Source organism: Oncorhynchus mykiss, chromosome 16 (genome assembly GCF_013265735.2).
Source record: "Oncorhynchus mykiss isolate Arlee chromosome 16, USDA_OmykA_1.1, whole genome shotgun sequence".
Lineage (NCBI taxonomy): Eukaryota > Metazoa > Chordata > Actinopteri > Salmoniformes > Salmonidae > Oncorhynchus > Oncorhynchus mykiss.
In genome coordinates, this window is record NC_048580.1 from 30,638,927 (window position 1) to 30,659,114 (window position 20,188).

General features: G+C 43.7%; 1 protein-coding gene across 1 annotated transcript in view; it reads left to right on the top strand.

The window, feature by feature from the left end:
• The window catches only part of LOC110491805 (phospholipid phosphatase 4), a 58,932-nt gene extending 39,533 nt beyond the window's left edge, over positions 1-19,399 (top strand). The window contains exons 5-6 of the mRNA XM_036945881.1: positions 11,487-11,657; positions 18,150-19,399. Of these exons, the coding sequence (XP_036801776.1) occupies positions 11,487-11,657; positions 18,150-18,361 (383 nt within the window). The 3' untranslated portion in view covers positions 18,362-19,399. The remainder of the gene's footprint in view (positions 1-11,486; positions 11,658-18,149) is intronic.
• Positions 19,400-20,188: the final 789 nt, after the last annotated feature.

Sequence of the window (20,188 nt, forward strand, 5' to 3'; positions counted from 1 at the left end):
AGACAACTGTCAGTGGGGTCTCTCCTTCCCTCACTCTAGCCTTCTCCTAAGACTAGTTCTAGCCTTCTTCTAGATCTTTTTGTTCAATTTTATTGGTTTTACAATTTTTAATTTATTATTATACAAATTAATTTAACCTCTTAAGGCTACTTATTGATATTCAGTAGCCGTTTCACTCAGAGGTTTACAGATCAGGTATCTTCCCCCAGGCAGCTCACAGTAAAATAATAATCTGAGCGGTTCCACATCGTCTTTGGTCAGACAGGAATTTCCCTTTTGCATGCCTTCACACGGAATGCACCATCGGTGTTCCCTCACAGAACTTCACTGGGATGCTCCACAAGTGGAATCCCTGATACCTTCGTGACGCCAAGATTCTAGAGGAAATTCAACACCAAGGACACCTGAAGTCAATATTAAATGAATCACTATTTTGTCAGCAAGCTGAAAGGTTCCAACAAGCGTGATGCACTATAGTGAACGTCTGTCAGCAGCTCTCTCTGTGTGTTCCCTTCAGTTCTCTTATATACTGCTTACACAGAAATATTTGCATGACTTATATTACTCATCATTAACGTTGGATCCTGCATGTGACTGACCAATACCTCACAAAGGCTTCCTCTCTCCAAGTTGAGACTTTAAAACTGAGATACCTCGGTTCTAAAGCAACATTCTGGGCGTACTGCCAAGTTGCTTATCAGTGATGTTGAGAATTCCTCCATACACGATCAGTCAGTCACCTGCATGAACCATCTAAGTGGTTATTAAGAAAGGTAGCATCGATTTGAGACACAAAGCATTGATTTGAAACACAAACAGAAAACATTTCCCTCAGTACTTTACACCCTACAGAAAAGACAGTGGTGGAGGTGTTGCTGTCAATATTCAGAACCACATTCCTGTAAAGATTAGAGATTATCTTGTGTTAAATACTGTTCAAGTAATATCTCTACAAGTTCATCTGCCTCACCTAAAGCCCATAATTCTGGGAAGCTGCTATAGATCCCCAAGTGCTAACAGTCAGTATCTGTATAATGTGTAAAATGCTTGAACATTTATGTGATATCAACAGAGAGGTATAATTTCTGAGGATTTAAATATTGACTTCCATCAAGCTGCCCACTCAAGAAAAAGCTTCAGACTGTTACCAGTGCCTGTACCCTGGTTCAGGTTATCAGTCAATCTACCAGGGTAGTTGCAAACAGCACAGGAATTAAATCATCAACATGTATTGATCATATATGTACTAAAATGCTGCAGAAATCCATTGGATGTAGTGAACACAATATAAACTTAGCGAAAAGAGAAACGTCTTCTCACTGTCAACTGTGTTTATTTTCAGCAAACTTCACGTGTAAATATTTGTATGAACATAACAAGATTCAACAACTGAGACATAAACTGAACAAGTTCCACAGACGTGACAAACAGAAATTGAATAATGTGTCCCAGAACAAAGGGGGGTTGGGGGGGTAAAAATCAAAAGTAACAGTCAGTATCTGGTGTTGCCACCAGCTGCATTAAGTACTGCAGTGCACTCTTCTGGATTGCACCAGATTTGCCAGTTCAAGCTGTGAGATGTTACCCCACTCTTCCACCAAGGCACCTGCAAGTTCCCGGATATTTACAGGGAGGGGGGAATGGCCCTAGCCCTCACCCGACAATCCAACAGGTCCCAGATGTGCTCAATTGAGATCCAGGCTCATCGCTGGCCATGGAAGAACGCTGACTTCCTGTCTTGCAGGAAACCACTCACAGAACGAGCAGTATGGCTGGTGGCATTGTCATGCTGTGGAGGGTCATGTCTGGATGAGCCTGCAGGAAGGGTACCACATGAGGGAGGAGGATGTCTTCCCTGTAACGCACAGCATTGAGATGGCCTGCAATGACAACAAGCTCAGTCCGATGATGCTGTGACACACTGCCCCAGACCATGACGGACCATCCACCTCCAAATCGATCCCCTCCAGAGTACAGTGTAATGCTCATTCCTACAACCCCTCAGTCCAGCTTCTCTCTTTCTATTGCAGACAATCTGAGCACTGATGGATTGTGCATTCCTGGTGTAACTCAGGCAGTTGTTGTTGCCATCCTGTCCCGCAGGTGTGATGTTCGGCTGTAACAATCCTGTATAGGTGTTATTACACATGGTCTGCCACTGCGAGAACGATCAGCTGTCCGTCTTGTCTCCTTTTAGCGCTGTCTTAGGCGTCTCACAGTACAGATATTGCAATTTATTACCCTGGCTACATTTGCAGTCCTCATGCCTCCTTGCAGCATGCCTAAGGTACGTTCACACAGATGAGCAGGGACCCTGGGGATCTTTATGTTGGTGTTATCCAGAGTCAGTAGAAAGGCCTCTTTAGAGTCTTACATTTTCATAACTGTGGCCTACCGTCTGTAAACTGTTAGTGTCTTAACGACCGTTCCACAGGTGTATAGTCATTAACCTCTCTGGGATATGTGGGACGCTAGCGCCAAATTAAAATAAATTACTATAAAAATCAAACTTTCATTAAATCACACATGCAAGATAGCAAATTAAAGCTATACTTGTTGTGAATCCAGCCAACATGTCAGATTTGAAAAAGGTTTTTCGGCTAAAGCAAACGATGCTATTATCTGAGGAAAGCACCACAGTAAACAGAGATAAACCATATTTCAACCCTGTGGACGCAGAAATAAAAATATAATTCATACCTTAAGTGGCCTCTCCAACATAATCCAGGTAGAATCAGGAATTCCCCAGGGCAGCTATCCAGGCCCCTTACTTTTTAAAATCATTACTAACTGTTAGGTGACCTAAACTGGGATATGCTTAACACCCCGGCAGTCCTACAATCTAAGCTAGATGCCCTCAATCTCACACAAATCATCAAGGAACCCACCAGGTACAACCCTAACTCTGTAAACAAGGGCACCCTCATAGACGTCATCCTGACCAACTGGCCCTCCAAATACACCTCCGCTGTCTTCAATTTCAGCGATCACTGCCTCATTGCCTGTATCCGCCACGGAGCCGCAGTCAAACGACCACCCCTCATCACTGTCAAACGCTCCCTAAAACACTTCTGTGAGCAGGCCTTTCTAATCGACCTGGCACGGGTATCCTGGAAGGACATTGACCTCATCCCGTCAGTTGAGGATGCCTGGTCATTCTTTAAAAGTAACTTCCTCACCATTTTAGATAAGCATGCTCCGTTCAAAAAATGCAGAACTAAGAACAGATACAGCCCTTGGTTCACTCCAGACCTGACTGCTCTCGACCAGCACAAAAACATCCTGTGGCGGACTGCAATAGCATCGAATAGTCCCCGTGATATGCAACTGTTCAGGGAAGTCAGGAACCAATACACGCAGTCAGTCAGGAAAGCTAAGGCCAGCTTCTTCAGGCAGAAGTTTGCATCCTGTAGCTCCAACTCCAAAAAGTTCTGGGACACTGTGAAGTCCATGGAGAACAAGAGCGCCTCCTCCCAGCTGCCCACTGCACTGAGGCTAGGTAACACGGTCACCACGATAAATCCATGATTATCGAAAACTTCAATAAGCATTTCTCAACGGCTGGACATGCCTTCCGCCTGGCTACTCCAACCTCGGCCAACAGCTCCGCCCCCCCCCCCCCCCGCAGCTCCTCGCCCAAGCCTCTCCAGGTTCTCCTTTACCCAAATCCAGATAGCAGATGTTCTGAAAGAGCTGCAAAACCTGGACCCGTACAAATCAGCTGGGCTTGACAATCTGGACCCTCTATTTCTGAAACTATCCGCCGCCATTGTCGCAACCCCTATTACCAGCCTGTTCAACCTCTCTTTCATATCGTCTGAGATCCCCAAGGATTGGAAAGCTGCCGCAGTCATCCCCCTCTTCAAAGGGGGAGACACCCTGGACCCAAACTGTTACAGACCTATATCCATCCTGCCCTGCCTATCTAAGGTCTTCGAAAGCCAAGTCAACAAACAGGTCACTGACCATCTAGAATCCCACCGTACCTTCTCCGCTGTGCAATCTGGTTACCGAGCCGGTCACGGGTGCACCTCAGCCACACTCAAGGTACTAAACGATATCATAACCGCCATCGATAAAAGACAGTACTGTGCAGCCGTCTTCATCGACCTTGCCAAGGCTTTCGACTCTGTCAATCCCCATATTCTTATCGGCAGACTCAGTAGCCTCGGTTTTTCGGATGACTGCCTTGCCTGGATCACCAATTACTTTGCAGACAGAGTTCAGTGTGTCAAATCGGAGGGCATGCTGTCCGGTCCTCTGGCAGTCTCTATGGGGGTGCCACAGGGTTAAATTCTCGGGCCGACTCTTTTCTCTGTATATATCAATGATGTTGCTCTTGCTGCGGGCGATTCCCTGATCCACCTCTACGCAGACGACAACTTTCTATATACTTTCGGCCCGTCATTGGACACTGTGCTATCTAACCTCCAAACGAGCTTCAATGCCATACAACACTCCTTCCGCGGCCTCCAACTGCTCTTAAACGCTAGTAAAACCAAATGCATGCTTTTCAACCGATCGCTGCCTGCACCCGCATGCCCAACTAGCATCACCACCCTGGATGGTTCCGACCTTGAATATGTGGACATCTCTAAGTACCTAGGTGTCTGGCTAGACTGCAAACTCTCCTTCCAGACTCATATCAAACATCTCCAATCGAAAATCAAATCAAGAGTCGGCTTTCTATTCCGCAACAAAGCCTCCTTCACTCACGCCGCCAAGCTTACCCTAGTAAAACTGACTATCCTACCGATCCTCGACTTCGGCGATGTCATCTACAAAATAGCTTCGAACACTCTACTCAGCAAACTGGATGCAGTCTATCACAGTGCCATCCGTTTTGTCACTAAAGCACCTTATACCACCCACCACTGCGACTTGTATGCTCTAGTCGGCTGGCCTTCGCTACATATTCGTCGCCAGACCCACTGGCTCCAGGTCATCTACAAGTCCTTGCTAGGTAAAGCTCCGCCTTATCTCAGTTCACTGGTCACAATGGCAACACCCATCCGTAGCACTCGCTCCAGCAGGTGTATCTCACTGATCATCCCTAAAGCCAACACCTCATTTGGCCGCCTTTCGTTCCAGTACTCTGTTGCCTGTGACTGGAACGAACTGCAAAAATCGCTGAAGTTGGAGACTTTTATCTCCCTCACCAACTTCAAACATCAGCTATCTGAGCAGCTAACCGATCGCTGCAGCTGTACATAGTCTATTGGTAAATAGCCCACCCATTTTCACCTACCTCATTCCCATACTGTTTTTATTTATTTACTTTTCTGCTCTTTTGCACACCAATATCTCTACCTGTACATGACCATCTGATCATTTATCACTCCAGTGTTAATCTGCAAAATTGTAATTATTCGCCTACCTCCTCATGCCTTTTGCACACATTGTATATAGACTCCCCCTTTTTTTTCTACTGTGTTATTGACTTGTTTATTGTTTACTCCATGTGTGACTCTGTGTTGCTGTCTATTCACACTGCTATGCTTTATCTTGGCCAGGTCGCAGTTGCAAATGAGAACTTGTTCTCAACTAGCCTACCTGGTTAAATAAAGGTGAAATAAAAAAGCAACATGTCTCTGGCATTGAGTAAAGCCTATGTATGGGGATGACCCACCACTATACACGTAAGCTATTACAGCAACTGAAATGACTGCTGCAGTTAGTTTCAGAATGAGTGGCAAAGGAATAAAATATTTAAACATCTAACAGTGCTGTATTTGGGACATATCATTCACTCAACCCTAAACCCCAACTAAATCTTGTAATAAATAATGTGGAAATTGAGCATGTTGAGATGACTAAACTGCTTGGAGTAACCCTGGATTGTAAACTGTCATTGTAAAAATATATTGACACAACAGTAGCTAAAATAGGGACAAGTCTGTCCATAATAAAGAGCTGTTCTACTCTCTTAACAGCACCTATCAACAAGGCAGGCCCTCTACAGGCTCTAGTTTTGTCGCGCCTGGACTACTGTTCGCCGACAGAGATGGCCGCCTCGCTTCGCGTTCCTAGGAAACTATGCAGTTTTTTGTTTTTTTACGTGTTATTTCTTACATTAGTACCCCAGGTCATCTTAGGTTTCATTACATACAGTCGAAAAGAACTACTGAATATAAGATCAGCATCAACTCACCATCAGTACGACCAAGAATATGTTTTTCGCGACGCGGATCCTGTGTTCTGCCTTACAAACAGGACAACGGAGTGGATCCTATGCAGCGACCCAAAAAAACGACTCCGAAAGAGAGGGAAACGAGGCGGTCTTCTGGTCAGACTCCGGAGACGGGCACAGCGCGCACCACTCCCTAGCATTCTTCTTGCCAATGTCCAGTCTCTTGACAACAAGGTTGATGAAATCCGAGCAAGGGTAGCATTCCAGAGGGACATCAGAGACTGTAACGTCCTTTGCTTCACTGAAACATGGCTCACTGGAGAGACGCTATCCGAAGCGGTGCAGCCAACGGGTTTCTCCACACATCGCGCTGACAGAAACAAACATCTTTCTGGGAAGAAGAGGGGCGGGGGCGTATGCCTCATGGCCAACGTGACATGGTGTGATGAAAGAAACATACAGGAACTCAAATCCTTCTGTTCACCTGATTTAGAATTCCTCACAATCAAATGTAGACCGCATTATCTACCAAGAGAATTCTCTTCGATTATAATCACAGCCGTATATATCCCCCCCCAAGCAGACACATCGATGACTGGAAACAATTTATCCGGAGGCTGCATTCATTGTAGCTGGGGATTTTAACAAGGCTAATCTGAAAAAAAGACTCCCCAAATTTTATCAGCATATCGATTGCGCAACCAGGGGAGGAAAGACCTTGGATCATTGTTACTCTAACTTCCGCGACGCATATAAGGCCCTGCCCCGCCCCCCTTTCGGAAAAGCTGACCACGACTCCATTTTGTTGATCCCTGCCTACAGACAGAAACTAAAACAAGAGGCTCCCACGCTGAGGTCTGTCCAACGCTGGTCCGACCAAGCTGACTCCACACTCCAAGACTGCTTCCATCACGTGGACTGGGAGATGTTTCGTATTGCGTCAGATAACAACATTGACGAATACGCTGATTCGGTGTGCGAGTTCATTAGAACTTGCGTTGAAGATGTCGTTCCCATAGCAACGATTAAAACATTCCCTAACCAGAAACCGTGGATTGATGGCAGCATTCGTGTGAAACTGAAAGCGCGAACCACTGCTTTTAATCAGGGCAAGGTGTCTGGTAACATGACCGAATACAAACAGTGCAGCTATTCCCTCCGCAAGGCTATCAAACAAGCTAAGCGCCAGTACAGAGACAAAGTAGAATCTCAATTCAACGGCTCAGACACAAGAGGCATGTGGCAGGGTCTACAGTCAATCACGGACTACAGGAAGAAATCCAGCCCAGTCACGGACCAGGATGTCTTGCTCCCAGGCAGACTAAATAACTTTTTTGCCCGCTTTGAGGACAATACAGTGCAACTGACACGGCCTGCAACGAAAACATGCGGTCTCTCCTTCACTGCAGCCGAGGTGAGTAAGACATTTAAACGTGTTAACCCTCGCAAGGCTGCAGGCCCAGACGGCATCCCCAGCCGCGCCCTCAGAGCATGCGCAGACCAGCTGGCCGGTGTGTTTACGGACATATTCAATCAATCCCTATACCAGTCTGCTGTTCCCACATGCTTCAAGAGGGCCACCATTGTTCCTGTTCCCAAGAAAGCTAAGGTAACTGAGCTAAACGACTACCGCCCCGTAGCACTCACATCCGTCATCATGAAGTGCTTTGAGAGACTAGTCAAGGACCATATCACCTCCACCCTACCTGACACCCTAGACCCACTCCAATTTGCTTACCGCCCAAATAGGTCCACAGACGATGCAATCTCAACCACACTGCCCTAACCCATCTGGACAAGAGGAATACCTATGTGAGAATGCTGTTCATCGACTACAGCTCGGCATTCAACACCATAGTACCCTCCAAGCTCGTCATCAAGCTCGAGACCCTGGGTCTCGACCCCGCCCTGTGCAACTGGGTACTCAACTTCCTGACGGGCCGCCCCCAGGTGGTGAGGGTAGGCAACAACATCTCCTCCCCGCTGATCCTCAACACTGGGGCCCCACAAGGGTGCGTTCTGAGCCCTCTCCTGTACTCCCTGTTCACCCACGACTGCGTGGCCACGCACGCCTCCAACTCAATCATCAAGTTTGCGGACGACACAACAGTGGTAGGCTTGATTACCAACAACGATGAGACGGCCTACAGGGAGGAGGTGAGGGCCCTCGGAGTGTGGTGTCAGGAAAATAACCTCACACTCAACGTCAACAAAACTAAGGAGATGATTGTGGACTTCAGGAAACAGCAGAGGGAACACCCCCCTATCCACATCGATGGAACAGTAGTGGAGAGGGTAGCAAGTTTTAAGTTCCTCGGCATACACATCACAGACAAACTGAATTGGTCCACTCACACAGACAGCATCGTGAAGAAGGCGCAGCAGCGCCTCTTCAACCTCAGGAGGCTGAAGAAATTCGGCTTGTCACCAAAAGCACTCACAAACTTCTACAGATGCACAATCGAGAGCATCCTGGCGGGCTGTATCACCGCCTGGTATGGCAACTACACCGCCCTCAACCGTAAGGCTCTCCAGAGGGTAGTGAGGTCTGCACAACGCATCACCGGGGGCAAACTACCTGCCCTCCAGGACACCTACACCACCCGATGTCACAGGAAGGCCATAAAGATCATCAAGGACATCAACCACCCGAGCCACTGCCTGTTCACCCCGCTATCATCCAGAAGGCGAGGTCAGTACAGGTGCATCAAAGCTGGGACCGAGAGACTGAAAAACAGCTTCTATCTCAAGGCCATCAGACTGTTAAACAGCCACCACTAACACTGAGTGGCTGCTGCCAACACACTGACACTGACTCAACTCCAGCCACTTTAATAATGGGAATTGATGGGAAATGACGTAAATATATCACTAGCCACTTTAAACAATGCTACCTTATATAAATGTTACTTACCCTACATTATTCATCTCATATGCATACGTATATACTGTACTCTATATCATCGACGGTATCCTTATGTAATACATGTATCACTAGCCACTTTATACTATACTATGCCACTTTGTTTACATACTCATCTCATTTGTACATACTGTACTCGATACCATCTACTGTATCTTGCCTATGCTGCTCTGTACCATCACTCATTCATATATCCTTATGTACATATTCTTTATCCCCTTACACTGTGTACAAGACAGTAGTTTTGGAATTGTTAGTTAGATTACTTGTTATTACTGCATTGTCGGAACTAGAAGCACACGCATTTCGCTACACTCGCACTAACATCTGCTAACCATGTGTATGTGACAAATAAAATTTGATTGGATTTGATTTGATTTGATTTGTTCAGTCATGTGGTCAGGTGCCACAAAGAGGGACTTAGGATAATTGGAATTGGCCCAGAACAGGGCAAGCACGGCTGTCCCTTGGATGTACACTTAGAGCAAACATATAGAGCTCAAAATAGAGGGGAGATTGACTTCATCACATCTTGTATTTGTGAGAGGACATCTTGAAAGCACAGAGCTGTCTATTTAAATGACTAGCACACAGCACAGACATCCATGCATACCCCACAAGACATGCCACCAGAGGTCTCTTAACAGTCCCCAAGTCCAGACCAGACTATGGGAGGCGCACAGTACTAAATAGAGCAATGACTACATGGAACTCTATTCCACATCAGGTAACTGATGCAAGCAGTATAATATGATTTAAAAAACATAAAGATACACCTTATTCAATAGCGGGGACTTTGAAGAAACACAAACATAGGCACAGACACATGCATACACACATATGATAACATACACACTACACACACATGGATTTTGTGTTGTCGTGGAATATAGTGCGTTGTGAATTCTGGAATAAATGTAATGTTTTTAAATTGTATAGACTACCGGTCAAAAGTTTTAGAACACCTGCTCATTCAAGGGTATCTCTTTATTTGTACTATTTTCTACACTGTATAATAATAGTGAAGTCATCAAAACACCGAAATTACACATATGGAATCATGTAGTAACCAAAAATATATTTTATGTTTGAGATTCTTCAAATCGCCACCCCTTGCCCCGATGACAGCTTTGCACACTCTTGGCATTCTTCTCAATCAGCTTCACATGGAATGGTTTTCCAACAATCTTGAAGGAGTTCCCACATTATGCTGAGCATTGTTGGCAGTTTTTTCTTCACTCTGTGGTCCAATTCATACCAAATGATCTCAATTGGGTTGAGGTTGGGTGATTGTGGAGGCCAAGTCATCTGATGCAGCTCTCCATCACGCTCCTTCTTGGTCAAATAGCCCTTACACAACCTGGAGGTGTGTTTTGGGTCATCCTGTTGAAAAACAAATGATAGTCCCACTAAGCCCAAACCAGATGGGATGGAGTATCGCTACCTCATCCTCCATGCTATACGGTGGGTAATACACATGCGGAGATCATCCGTTCACCCACAATGCGTCTCACAAAGCCACGGCGGTTGGAGCCAAATATCTCCATTGGTTGTGTTTCTTGGCCCAAGCACGTCTCTTCTTATTATTGGATGTCCTTTAGTAGTGGTTTCTTTGCAGCAATTCAACCTCGAAGGCCTGATTCACGCAGTTTCCTCTGAACAGTTGATGTTGAGATGTGTCTGTTACTAAACTATGTGAAGCATTTTAATTGGGCTGCAATTTCTGAGGTGCAGTTAACTGTAATGAACGTATCCTCTGCAGCAGGGGACATTTTGGGTCTGCCATTCCTTTAGCGGTCCTCATGAGAACTAGTTTTATCATAGCAGTTGATGGTTCAACTGTACTTTGAAGAAACTTTCAAAGTTCTTGAAATTTTCCGTATTGACTGACCTTCATGTCATAAAGTAATGATGGACTGTCATTTCTCTTTGTTTATTTTAGCTGTTCTTGCCATAATATGGACTTGATCTTTCACCAAATTAGGGCTATCTTCTGTACACTTCCCCTACCTTATCACAACACAACTGATTGGCTCAAATGCATAAAGAAGGAAAGAAATTCCACAATTGAACTTTTAAGAAAGCACACCTGTTAATTGAAATGCATTCCAAGTGACTACCTCATGAAGCTATTTGAGAGAATGCCAAGCGTTTGCAAAGTTGTCATCAAGGCAAAGGGTGGCAATTTGAAGAATATCAAATATAAAAACACTTTTTTTCATTGCTACATGCAATATGTGTTATTTCATGCCTCGATGCCTTCACTATTATTATACAATGTAGAAAACAGTAAAAATAAAGAAAAATCCTTAAATGAGTAGGTTTTATGAAACACTTATACATTGCACATCATATAAAGCGGGGCCTGCAAGGTTATGATATAATTAAAAGAGGAATACGTTTTTGTCTCTTCCTCTTTCCCCCATCCCTCAGTTGCGTTCTCTGGCTTGGGCTTCACCTCCTTCTATCTGGCTGGGAAGCTGCAGTGCTTCACAGACGGGGGCCGCGGGTGCAGCTGGCGTCTGTGTGCCATGTTGCTGCCTCTCTACAGCGCTTTGATGATCGCCCTGTCCCGCACCTGCGACTACAAACACCACTGGCAAGGTCAGTTATGGCCACATCAAAATAAATCAACAGATATGCCATTTAGGTCTAGGAGTTTTTTCTGACCACATGACTTAATGGCTGTTCAATTCAGCTACCTGTATTATCATACATGCAGAAATGAATTTGGTCTTCACCAGGGTTGCAACATTCTGGTAATTTTCCCCAAATTCCCTGGTTTTCCAGAAATCCTGGTTGGAGGATCCGTGGACCTCCTGCATATTCTTTGTTAATTCTAAGAATCTTTGAACTAGAAAACATTAAAAAAACAATCCCCATGAATGTAGGCCTATATAAAATGTGTATTGTGTGACATCAAAGTCGTATTTATTATAATCCTCCATGTTTCATCTTTTCAGAACACATCGACTTTAGGGATTTTCCTCACTCAGACCGCAACAAATGTGCAAAAGTAGGCAATTAGCGGAAGGGATGGGGGCAACTTCTTGTAGCCCGTAGTGCTCAAGTTTAAAATGTCTGTCAGTCAGTCACTTCTATGAAGTGGAGAACCAGATCTCTGATGTCATGTATAGCATGTTACTGTCCAGCCACTGCATTTCAATTTGGGCACCTATTCAATGACAACATGCTACTTCAACCCTTATATGGGATAACAGCGGCTGCGACTGGAAAGGTTTATGGTCTATATGATGGAGTTCAGACTTCTTTTGAAATGTTTAACCTGTGTGTAGTCTTAACATTCTGTGGCATGGAAAATCGTGGCATGGAAAATCGCCATTCCACTCTGCATCACAGAGACTACAGGTATCCTCACCTCGGGCGGGACCTTATACACACCTGCTAAGATTATTAGCCCTATGTAGGCACGCAGGTCGATCTCAACCATCCTTTTCCAGTTGTCTCCATATTTACAGAAACCCTCCAAATTTGTTATCTCCAGGATTATTTTTTTGATGGCTGTTGTGATGAATGTTAAGGCGATGTCCTGGATATGGGCAACTGCATGTATTGTGGGCCCTGGGGTCATCCTTATGACATTTTTTACTGCCATCCTGCCCTGGTTGTCATATGGTGACAAGGACCATGTTATTTTACTGTTCTTTGACAAAAATGTCTCTCTTTCAGCTTGGGGGATTTCTTCTTCATCATCTGAAGATGATGCATCGTGCTCTGGGTTGTAATTCTTCCCCATCTTCTTGAGATACCTCCTCCTCTTCTAAATCATTGTTAACTTGTTCCTCCTGGACATCTGATAAAATCTGATCTACGACCTGTTTGGCACTGAAACGTGCAATCATGGATTCAGCAATGAGAGAACTGGGGGGACTGTCATCTGCAGCAACTTTATAGCCTCCGACTGCATTCCCCATATAAACAATGCTTTCAAGACATGTTTATTTTGTCAGTGAACTTTAGTCGTGTGGCTTCGTGGAGAGGAGATGCTGTACATGCACAAAAAAGTTTTAGTTTTGTCTGAGTTCAATCACTAGCACAAATAATGTGTGTGTGTGTGTGTGTGTGTTTCTTTGTGGTTTTTGTGGTGTGTAAATGATTTTAATACTACTGCCGGGTCAAAAATGATCCTAGGACAATCTTTGTACCCTGGTGGGGTAACAGCTTTCATGAAAATATGAAGAAAGGCGATGCTTCACTTTTTCTAATGTTGTGGTCATTCCAGGAAAGTCATCAAATGAGTAAAAGTATGTGAGTAAAAGTATAACCATTTCTGTATGGACCTCGCTTTGTGCAGGGGCATTGTCATGCTGAAACAGGAAAGGGCCTTCCCCAAACTGTTGCCAACAAGTTGGAAGCACAGAATTGTCTAGAATGTCATTGTATGCTGTAGCGTTAAGACTTCCCTTCACTGGAACGAAGGGGCCTAGCCCGAACCATGAAAAACAGCCACAGACTATCATTCCAACTCCACCAAGTTTTACAGTTGGCACTATGTATTTGTGGCATTCAGAGGGTGAATGGACAAGACAAAAATATTTAACCTTTCTGATCTCCCCATCCCGGATCCGGGATCGTGAATACAGACTCAAGCTCATTACCATAACGCAACGTTAACTATTCATGAAAATCGCAAATGAAATGAAATAAATATGCTAGCTCTCAAGCTTAGCCTTTTGTTAACAACACTGTCATCTCAGATTTTCAAAATATGCTTCTCAACCATTGCAAAACAAGCATTTGTGTAACAGTATTGATGGCTAACGTAGCATTTAGCATTAGCATTCAGCTGGCAACATTTACACAAAAAAACAGAAAAGCATTCAAATAAAATAATTTACCTTTGAAGAACTTCAGATGTTTTCAATGAGGAGACTCTCAGATAGCAAATGTTCAGTTTTTCCTGAAAGATTATTTGTTTAGGACAAATCGCTCCGTTTTCTGCGTCACGTTTAGCTATGAAAAAAACCCTGTATCCAGGATTGTGTAAATCTATCAGCAAGCTCATTAGCATAACACAACGTTAACTATTCATGAAAATCGCAAATGAAATGAAATAAATATGCCATCTCTCAAGCTTAGCCTTTTGTAAACAACACTGTCATCTCAGATTTTCAAAATATGCTTCTCAACCATAGGAAAACAATCATTTGTGTAAAAGTAGCTAGCTAGCGTTAGCATTTAGCGTTAGCATTTAGCGTTAGCATTTAGCGTTAGCATTTAGCGTTAGCATTTAGCGTTAGCATTTAGCGTTAGCATTTAGCGTTAGCATTTAGCGTTAGCATTTAGCGTTAGCATTTAGCGTTAGCATTTAGCGTTAGCATTTAGCGTTAGCATTAGCGTTAGCATCCAGCACGCAACATTTCAACAAAAACATAAAAGCCTTCAAATAAAATCATTTACCTTTGAAGAACTTCTGATGTTTTCAATGAGGATACTCTCAGTTAGATAGCAGATGCTCAGTTTTTCCAAAAAGATTATTTGTGTATTAGAAATAGCTCCGTTTTATACATCACATTTGGCTACCAAAAAAAATCCGAAAATTCAGTCCTCAAAACGCGAACTTTTTTCCAAATTAACTCCATAATATCGACTGAAAACATGGCAAACGTTGTTTAGAATCAATCATCAAGGTGTTTTTCACATATCTCTTCATTGATACATCGTTCTTGGACACATGGTTTCTCCCCTATATCAAATGGAAAAGTACGAGCAGCTGGCAATTGCGCACCGAATTCCACGCAGGACACCAGGCGGACACTTGGAAAATGTAGTCTCTTATGGTCAATCTTCCAATGATATGCCTACAAATACGTCACAATGCTGCTAAGACCTTGGGCGAACGACAGAAAGTGTAGGCTCATTCCTTGCGCAATCACAGCCATATAAGGAGACAATGGAAAACAGAGCTTCAGAAATTCTGCTAATTCCTGGTTGATGCATCATCTTGGTTTCGCCTGTAGAATGAGTTCTGGGGCACTTACAGACAAAATCTTTGCAGATTCTGAAACTTCAGAGTGTTTTCTTTCCAAAACTGTCAAGAATATGCATAGTCGAGCATCTTTTCGTGACAAAATATCGCGCTTAAAACGGGAACGTTTTTTATCCAAAAATGAAATAGCGCCCCTAGAGATCTAACAGGTTAAGTACCTTTTAAAGGGCTATGGTATTAGGCACACCATTTTAGGTGTGTCAAGAACAGCAACGCTACTGGGCTTTTCACACTCAACAAGAATGTATCAAGAATGGTCCACTATCCAAAGGACATCCAGCCAACGTGACACAATTGTGGGAAGCATTAAAGTCAACATGGGCCAGCATCCCTGTGGAACTCTTTCGACACCTTAAAGAGTCCATGCCATGACAAATGGAGGCAGTTCTGAGGACAAAAGGGGGTGCAACACAATATTAAGGTGTTCCTAATGTTTTGTACACTGTGTATACATTTTATTGGTCACATACACATGGTTAGCAGATGTTAATGCGAGTGTAGCAGCAAGCTTGTGCTTCTAGTTCCGACCATGCAGTAATATCTAACAAGTAATCTAACAATTTTTCAACAACTGCCTGTTACACAAGTTTAAACGAATGAATAAGAATATGCAAATATGTATGAGCGATGGCCGAACGGCATAGGCAAAGATGCAGTAGATGGTATATAGAGTACAGTATATACATATGATATGAATAATGTAGGGTGTGTAAACATTATATAAAGTGGCATTGTTTAAAGTAACTAGTGATACATTTATTACATCCAATTTTTTATTATTAAAGTGGCTACAGAATTGAATCAGTATGTTGGCAGCAGCCACTCAATGTTAGTGATGGCTGTTTAAACAGTCTGATGGTCTTGAGATAGAAGTTGTTTTTCAGTCTCTCGGTCCCAGCTTTGATGCACCTGTACTGACCTCGCCTTCTGGATGATAGCGGGGTGAACAGGCAGTGGCTCGGGTGGTTTTGTCCTTGATGATATTTTTGGCCTTCCTGTGACATTGGGTGGTGAAGGTGGGCAGGTAGTTTGCGCCCTGTGATGAGTTGTGCAGACCTCACTACCCTCTGGAGATCCTTAAGGTTGTGGGCCGGAGCAGTTGCCGTACCAGGTGGTGATACAGCTCGACAGGATGCTCTCGATTGTGCACCTGTAAAAGTTTATGAGTGTTTATTGTTGTGCCTTCTTCACCATGCTGTCTGTGTGGGTGGACCATTTCAGTTTGTCGGTGATGTGTACGCCTAGGAACTTAAACTTTCCACCTTCTCAACTACTGTCCCGTCGATGTGGACAGGGGGGTGCTCCCTCTGCTGTTTCCTGAAGTCCACGATCATCTCATTTGTTTTGTTGATGTTGAGTGTGAGGTTATTTTCCTGACACCACACTCCGAGGGCCCTCATCTCCTCCCTGTAGGCCATCTCATCGTTGTTGGTAATCAAGCCTACCACTGTAGTGTCATCTGCAAACTTGATGATTGAGTTGGAGGCGTGCATGGCCACGCAGTCATGGGTGAACAGGGAGTACAGGAAAGGGCTGAGAACACACCCTAGTGGGGCCCCAGTGTTGAGGATCAGCGGGGTGGAGATGTTGTTTCCTACCCTCACCACCGGGGGCATCCCGTCAGAAAGTCCAGGACCCAGTTGCACAGGGCGGGGTTGAGACCCAGGGTCTCGAGCTTAATGACGAGTTTGGAGGGTGTTAAATGCTGTGGTCGATGAACAGCGTTCTTACATAGGTATTCCTCTTGTCCAGATGGGTTAGGGCAGTGTGATTGCGTAGTCTGTGGACCTATTGGGGCGGTAAGCTAATTCATTTCCTCCAGCAGGACAGATGAATGTTTCCAAAATCTTTGAGTCTAGTTCAGCCGGTCCAACTACTGCACAAGCTAGTCATTCTCTCTACAACACTTTTGCCTTTTTTTTCAGATCATTGATCATGAGAAGGCAATGATTTAGCATGTTATAGGGTTGTGGTCACTGTGAGGTGACATGTTCTCAGCTATGGTGACAAAGTGACAGATATGGTTTGTCCAAACCAGGGACATGTTGAGACTCAGCCAGCACCAGTAATGAAGTCAACACAATGTCAGACCAACATCAGCCCAATATTAGCCCAACGTTCACAAGACCTGAAACAAATTGTTACCCTGCACCAATCCAACATGTTATTCTCACAGAGAAAACTCAAACCCTTCCACTTGTTTTTCCTATCTGTCTACCAGCAAGACTCTAGGAATACCTCCCTGAAGTCTGTTTTTGAGCATTTGCAAATGTGTTTCACCTCCATGACCATGCCACCACCGTTTTACCTAGCTACTGATAAACTAAATTATCTGACATTTCTAATATAGCCTGCCCCAGCAGTGACGTCAGCCCAACATTCACGAAAGCTGTACGGCCTAGTGCAGTCAAAAACATGATTTTCCCGTGTTTTATATATATTTCCATACTTTGAGGTTGGAATTATACTGTGAAATTGTGAAAATTATGATAATGCCCTTTTAGTGCTGTTTGAAAAGACTGCCTGTTTTCTGCCTGTTTTGGTGGGATGGAGTTTTGATTTTCCTGCTTGAGAAAAATGCTCTTTGCTAAGAAGCTGTTTTTGTTTATATTTGACCATTTTATTTAAAAAACAATCAACATAAGGTACTTACTGAGAAATTATTTGATATTGAGAAAAAAACAGCTGCATTGGACCTTGAAACAAACTGCTCCCAGCACCTATCTAGACCAAACTCAAAGGCTGACCTTTCCTCTTCTTTTCATATCTGTCTACCTGCAATACCTCTCTGAAGTCTGTTGTTGGGCTGTAACTAATTCAACATGAGTGTACCACCATTTTTCTTAGCTATTTATAATCTAAATTAGCTGACATTTCCAATATCACCAATAATGAAGTAACATATCAATAATTAATGCCCTGTATAAATAACTAAGTACTCAAGTTCATTTCCTATTGTAGATTTCTGAGATATACTGTAGGTAAGTTAGACCCAAAGTAAGAGTGTGGAACTAATAATACCAATGTCTGCCAAGTGGCATATATTATATCTACAGTATTAATATATTATTACTATTATTCCCTAGATGCCTTTGTTGGAGGGGCGATCGGCCTGCTTTTTGCCTACATCTGCTACCGACAGCACTACCCTCCGTTCCTGCACATGGACTGCCACCTGCCTTATGCCAGTCTGGACAAAGCCCCCCACCTCATTTCTGCCCAGGGCGATCCTCGGGTCCTGCCCACTGAGAACGCCACCAGCCTGCCTCTGAAGGGAATGACGGAGGGGCCTGTATGACTCCTGCCCACCCCTACCTCCAGACAGTCTCTAACCCCACCCTCACCCCAGGACCACCCAACCCGCTCCCCCTCTCACTAACTGTAGATGACTAGCTAGCACTTACATATACCAGTGGACAGTGCTGTACCCCCCCTCCCTCTCTCAGTCTTTCTCCCTGTCTCTCACCTCCCTCCATCCTCACCCTTTGTTTGTTTTGCCTGCCGGAATCAGCACCCTTTCAGTGGTCTTTATTTAGAGAGGCTGTGTATGTATGGCATCTGGGAATATAGGACAACACTGCTGGAGCAAAAAGGCAAAGCCCTAACCCAACATTAAATGGCTAGGATGCTCATTACAAGTTGTTGCTCGACATTTTATTTACTGCTCACTTTAGGAGAATGGAGTTAGCTGGTATAGCGGTTGGTATCAATTTGATGTAGAGTTGGATGGAAAGCAGAGCGCCTGGTGGTAAATGCCATTAAATGTCACAGCAATGAGGTGTGTTAGATGTCACACAGCTCCCCAATTTGATTTATGAGATATCTAATCGCTTTGTCAGTGATGGAATTCACACTACAAAATCTGATAGCTCACACATTTCTTACTTTGAGAGAACACATCAACTATAATGGCCAGATGTATGGTCACTAATGTTGTCCAAACTGTATTCTATTATTATTCAATTAGCCTTGGTCTTACACCCACAGACGTTGTTTTTGCATTGTTCACATCTCTCCTACTGCTGGTTTTCCATGGAAACAGAATGATAAATATAACACCAATAGGTCATTATCAATAAAACGTCACAATAGCAACCGACTTGGCTGCTGGGGGGGAAAGGAGACTCCCAGTTCCGCTAAAACCATTGACAACTATGTGCCGTTTTCAAGGAATTGTTAAATAAATGTTATTGCTATTTGGTTTTAATATCACACTTAGCTCTATCATCAGAGGTTTACAGCAATCAGTAGACATAATTTCAACAACATCAAGGGCTCCCGAGTGGCACAGCGGTCTAAGGCACTGTTTGATTCCAGGCTGTATCACAACTGGCCGTGATTGGGAGTCCCATAGGACTGCGCACAATTGGCCCAGAGTCGTCCGGGTTAGGGTTTATCCGGGGTAGGTTGTCATTGTAAATAAGAATTTGTTCTTAAATAAAGGTTAACTAGGCAATTCAGTGAAGTTAAATAAAATAAAATGTATGTATTTTCAGACACGTGAGGGTAGCCAGATCCATTTGGCATTTAGCTAAATAGCTAAAGCAAACAACGTGTCATTTAGCTTTCTTCATCGGAGATTAGGCTTTTGGAAAGAGCTTGACATCACACTGGTAAAGTTGTCAGTCAGACTACTGTCATCACCACTATAGAAGGAAAGCAAAATCAAACAATATTTGGAAATAGCCACCTAATTTATCCCCTGAAAGTTATTTTGTTAACTAGCCATATTGACGTGATTTGTTATTAGTTAGCTAGCCAATTTAATGTGGTCCCATCAATCAATATAGCCTATCATGTCTGTCAGCAGCAAACGTGATTAAACATTATTTAAAAGGGATAATGTTAGCTACTTTGCAAAGTAGGCCTACGTTAGTTGGTGAAAAAGTACATTAGGTCTACTTACCGCTATGTTTAGCCAAATGTACAAAGTTTCTATCTGTAGCTTACAAAATAAACATTATCAGCTAACAGTAACATTACATCGGCATATGCACCCATCTGCTGCTTGACAGGCAGACGCCACAAACCATGGGAAACTAACCTCATTACTCGTCAGGTATAATTTACTTTTAATTTATATCACTTCAAACATCCAACTAATAGTGACCAATATTGAGAGATA